General features: G+C 46.3%; 1 protein-coding gene across 1 annotated transcript; it reads left to right on the plus strand.

Moving 5' to 3' along the window:
• The first annotated feature begins 1,528 nt into the window (after positions 1-1,528).
• Positions 1,529-4,115, plus strand: Tlr5 (toll like receptor 5). The gene has a single exon (XM_026407147.2). It carries the CDS (start codon positions 1,529-1,531, stop codon positions 4,103-4,105), a length of 2,577 nt encoding a protein of 858 aa, XP_026262932.2. The 3' UTR covers positions 4,106-4,115.
• Positions 4,116-5,696: the final 1,581 nt, after the last annotated feature.

Raw genomic sequence — 5,696 nt, forward strand, 5'->3', positions numbered from 1 at the left:
CCTGATGGTCAGGAAGCAACTGGGAGTCAGAAGAAGGGCCCAGGGTCCCACAATCCCTTTCAAGGGCATGCCCCCACAATGACCTAACTTTCTCCCTCTAGGCTCTACTTCTTAAAGGTCCCATTACCTCCCAATTGCACCACAGGCTGATAACCAAGCGTTTCACACTTCCAAACCACAGCACCCTCTATCACAGGGCTTTTGTTACACTGAGAGCAAATTGAATATGTTCCAGGCACCAAAGAAGGAGGAGGCTTGTGAATCTCCTCTGTACTTCTCATCATACCCAGCACAAGAGGCGGAACATAAACCAGACACATTACTGAGCACTTTTACTGATGCTGCCCAGGCTAAGCAAACACTCAACCCGATGGCTGGAGAACTCCCCCAGTGGACTTAAGCAACTGGATTGGGTTTTATGAATTATTGGACAGTCACAAATGCTAAGCATGCAGTAGGTGCTTAATAATTTTTATTGAACTGACTAGATCTGACTCTTTGCAGAGATGACATAAAGTAACTGTGTTTGTCTGCTTTTCACCCCGTGACCAAAATATCTGACAAGAACCACTTACAGGAGGGAAAGTTTTATTTTGGCTCATGGTTTCAGAGATTTATTCCGTGGTGACCTGACTCTGTTGCTCTGGGTGCAAATAGAGGCAGCACATCATGGCACAAGACTGTGGCAGAGGGAAACTGTTCAGGATGTGGGGACCAGGAAGCAGAGAGAGGGAAAGAGGGGAAGATGAACTTTTCTAGGCATACCCTCAGTGACCCACCTCCTCCAGCCACATCCCACCTGCCTACAGCTACCACCCAGTCAGTCCATGCACACTAGGATGGACCTATTTGGTCACAAGCTCCCAAAGTTGAATCATTTCACCTCTGAATATTAACCCAGGAGCTTTGGAAGGACACCTCATACCCAAACCATGACATGCCCAATGTCTGTATGAGATGTGCTGTGCATGGAATCAGCTCAGGTCATGAGACGGGCTAGAAGGCAGGACAGGTCCGGATGGAAAGATGAGTGGATTTATTTTCCATCCATCAGCTGAGCCTTTTGTGGGCTAGAAATGGACTCCCTGGCTGAGGCAAACAACTTTTCTCCAACTTCCCTCAGCACATCTTGAATGAATGAATGAAAAAATGAATGAACTGTTATCAAAAAGACCAGGTGAAGTTTGTTTCTGTTCCTTTGTTTTGTGACGTTGGGGGGTCTAACTCAGGGTTTTGCACCTGCCAGACAAGCGTGGCCCCCTCTGAGCGACATCCCAACCTAAGTGAATGCCTAGAATAGTGCCTAGTGTGGAGGAAGGGCAATGTTAAGTGTCTGATAGAAAGATAAAGAGAACAGCTTCATCCACAGCAGGCGGTATCAACCAGGGACACATTCTGGCATCACACGAAGAAAGGGGTCCACGGGAGCAGGCACATCTTAGAGGAGACCCCCCAAGTTCTGAGGATCTACGTACAGCGCCTCAAGCTGAGATGCTGTGTTTTAATTCTCCTTTTTCCCCATAGGATCATGGCAGATCACCTTGACCTTCTCTTAGGAGTGTTGCTCATGGTGAGTCCTGTGTTGGGAATCCCTTCCTGCTCCTCTGATGGTCGGACAGCCTTATTTCGTTTCTGCAATCTCACCGAGATCCCCCCGGTCCTCAACACCACAGAGAAGCTCCTGCTAAGCTTCAACTACATCAGGACAGTCACTGCCACGTCCTTCCCCCTCCTAGAGCAGCTCCTACTGCTAGAGATGGGGAGCCAGTTTACTCCCTTGTCTATCGACAAAGAGGCCTTCAGAAACCTGCCCAATCTTCGGATCTTGGATCTGGGTAAAAGTCAGATCGACTTCTTGCATCCAGATGCTTTCCAGGGACTGTTCCATCTCTTTGAACTGAGACTGTTTGCCTGTGGTCTCTCTGATGTGGTACTACGAGATGGTTATTTCAGAAATTTAACTTCTTTAATTCGCTTAGACCTGTCCTCTAATCAAATTGGGAGCCTTTACCTTCATCCTTCGTTTCAGGAGCTGAATTCCTTAAAGTCCATAGATTTTTCCTTCAATCAGATATCCATCTTATGTGAAGAGGAGCTCAAGCCACTCCAAGGGAAAATGCTGTCTCTTTTCAAACTCAGATCAACTCACCTGTACATCAGAGTCTCTGTGGACTGGGAGAAATGCCTGAACCCATTCAGAAATATACGGCTAGAAACCCTTGATGTTTCTAGTAACGGCTGGACTGTGGCTATCACGGGAAACTTCAGCAACGCCATCAGGGGAAGCCAGATTTCCTCTTTGATTCTCACCTACCATATTATGGGTTCTGGGTTTGGCTTCCAAAACCTCAAAGACCCTGACGAGAACATATTTACTGGCCTGGAGAGAAGCTCAGTAGAACGCCTGGATCTGTCCCACGGGTACATCTTCTCCTTGAACCCCCGACTCTTTAAGACACTCAAGGACTTGAAAGTTCTGAATCTTTCCCACAACAAGATAAACAGGATTGCGGAGAAAGCCTTTTACGGACTTGAGAACCTCCAAATACTCAATATATCGTATAACCTTCTGGGGGAACTTTATAATTCCAACTTCGAGGGGCTATGTAGCGTGGCCTACATTGATCTCCAAAAGAATCACATTGGAATAATTCAGGACCAGACCTTCAGATTCCTAAAAGAACTGCATACCTTAGATCTCAGGGACAACGCTCTTAAAACCATTTCTTTTATTCCAGACTTACTTACCGTCTTCTTAGGTGGCAACAAACTGGTGACTTTGCCCAACGTTAACTTTAAAGCCAACTTCATCCACTTATCAGAGAACAAGCTAGAAAATCTGGCTGACCTCTACGAACTTCTCCGGGTATCTCAGCTCCAAACTCTCATTTTAAATCAAAATCGCTTTTCCTCTTGCAGCCCAAGCCACGCCCCTTCGGGGAATCGCAACTTAAAATACCTTTTCCTTGGAGAAAATATGTTGCAACTTGTCTGGGAAACTGGGTTCTGCTGGGATGTTTTTAAGGGGCTCTCCCAACTCCAGGTTCTGTATCTGAATAATAACTATCTTAATTTCCTTCCCCCTGGAGTATTTAGTGATCTGACGGCATTGAGGGGACTGAGCCTCAGCTCCAACAGGCTGACGGTTCTCCCTCCTGGCAGTTTACCTGCTAATTTAGAGATCCTGGATATATCCAGAAACCATCTCCTGTCTCCTGATCCTGGTTTATTTGCATCCCTTAGCATGTTGGACATAACTCATAACGAGTTCATCTGTGAGTGTGAACTCCGCACCTTTATCAGTTGGCTCAATCAAACCAACGTCACTCTATTGGGATCTCCTGCAGACATCAACTGCATGTATCCTAACTCGCTCTTAGGCGTTTCCCTCTACTCCATTTCCATGGAAGACTGTGATGAAGAGGAAGTCTTCAAGTCCCTAAAGTTTTCTCTTTACATCTTATTCATTGTCACTTTGACTCTGTTCCTCATGAGTGTTCTCATAGTCGCAAAGTTCCGGGGATTTTGTTTCATCTGTTATAAGACAGCCCAGAGATCGCTGTTCCATGACCGTCCGCAGAGAAGAGAATCTGATAGGTACAGATACGATGCCTATTTATGCTTCAGTAGCAAAGACTTTGAGTGGGTACAGAATGCTTTGCTTAAACACCTGGACACTCAGTACAGTGACCGAAATAGATTTCACCTGTGCTTTGAAGAAAGAGACTTCGTCCCCGGGGAAAACCACATCACCAACATCCAAGCTGCCATCTGGAGCAGCCGGAAGATCGTCTGTCTTGTGAGCAGACACTTCCTTAGGGACGGGTGGTGCCTGGAAGCCTTCAGTTACGCCCAGAGCAGGTGCCTCTCTGACCTCAGCAGTGTCCTTATCATGGTGGTGGTTGGGTCCCTGTCCCAGTACCAGTTGATGAAACACCAGTCAATCAGAGGATTCATACAGAAGCAGCAGTACTTGAGGTGGCCAGAAGATCTCCAAGATGTGGGCTGGTTTCTCAATAAACTCTCTCAGTGCATCCTAAAGAAAGAAAAAGGAAAGAAAGAAGACAGTCGCATTCAGTTGCGATCGATAGCAACCGTCTCCTAGTCCAAAGAGCAGCTTGCAATTCACCCCAGGCCACGAGGAACGCTTGACTCTGTATTTGCACAAAGTGACCATTTGGGGGCTCTTTCTGGAGGTCTTGTTCCTACCATAAAAACATCAGTCTCTTGGCTTTCATGTCAACACGATGTTTGTCTCACTGACCTCCAAGTGGAAAATAATATCTGGAAAATTGCAACTGTCCCTAGAGGTTCCCACTCGCCATTGATTTCCTTTCAGACCCCATAATACTGTTCTCTCCTGTTGTATGGACCACAGAATGTCCCCTAGTCATGGAAAGGGCACCTTGGGAAAAGTTACAGGTGGCTTCATGGTTTCGCAGTGTTCGGTTCAAGAATGGTCTGGTCTGTGATTCTGATAACTCTGTGTTCTGCAAAACAATACTAAGTAGAACTGAGACCTCTTTCCTTCTTTGGCTTTAGGAACATCAACAGTGCTGGATGCAGGTCACATTTTCATCTTGGGGATAAAAGGTGGTCCCAAGGAACCTTCAACTCCTCTGAGTCTAACCCTTGTGGACCATGCCATTTTGCATGTGACCCTTCTTTCAGCCTGATGCTCAGGACCGACCATGTTAGCACCAACCTACCTCTTGAACTTCCCTTCCTGCCAGTAACACCTCATTCATCAGCTCCGTAAGCTGTTGTAGGAAGAATATGGGCTTTATACACAGATCCTGGGTCAAATTTTGATTCTGCTGCTTGTTAGTTGGGTCACTTTGAGTATGGTACACCCTTGCTGGGCCTGCTTTCTTGCCTGTGGACATCACAGTTACTAGGAAAATTATATTGGTCAAGAATGTCAGGACTTCTCAGATCTTTTCCTTGGTTTTCCTTATGGCCACAAGAGATGAAACACACTGAATGGCCTCTGGGGGCAGTTGCAGTGTCTTTGAATTTGTAATTTTTTCCCTAAAAGGAATCTACATGTATTATGCATTCTAATTCTTTTTTTTGCGTGTGTGTGTTTCTTAATATAGAAGCATGTTTCTACAAAAGCATTAATAAAATTTTTAGCCAAAGAACATGTGTCTTATTTACCTGTTAGCTTCACCTTCAGCCTCTTCCACGTCCCATATACTGTATGTTGTAGTCATGTCAATGACTGCAGCTCAAGGAGTACTCTTGGGCTTAGGACTCAGCACTCTCAAATGTCACTCCCTTCCCCTCACGGTGCATCGCAGTCCTCACCTCTTTCACACACGCATATAGACATACACACAGGCTGTTCTCATTCTGGTTTCTTTGGGACTCCTCTTATCCATGAGACGGAGCTCACTCTGCACCCAGTGATGGACTTGTCCTTATGAAAGCCATGAGCACCACACCCTGTCCTTCCTTTCTGGACTATTTTCCCAGGTCTTTCCATACATGTTCTTCAAAATCAAGGCCATGAAGCCTCTGGGCATCCCTCCAACCCAAAGTCCTCTCTCTTGTGAAAACTCCTAGCACCTTCCACTTCCTGCCTCTGAGAGCTGTGAGCCTGTCTGGCCACCTACCCCTCTGGACTACAAACCCTGTGACACGTCTTCCACGTCTCCCCGTCACTGGCCGTAACAGATCACATGTAGTTTCAG

The sequence above is a fragment of the Urocitellus parryii genome, chromosome 9, assembly GCF_045843805.1.
Source record: "Urocitellus parryii isolate mUroPar1 chromosome 9, mUroPar1.hap1, whole genome shotgun sequence".
In the NCBI taxonomy this organism is placed as follows: domain Eukaryota; kingdom Metazoa; phylum Chordata; class Mammalia; order Rodentia; family Sciuridae; genus Urocitellus; species Urocitellus parryii.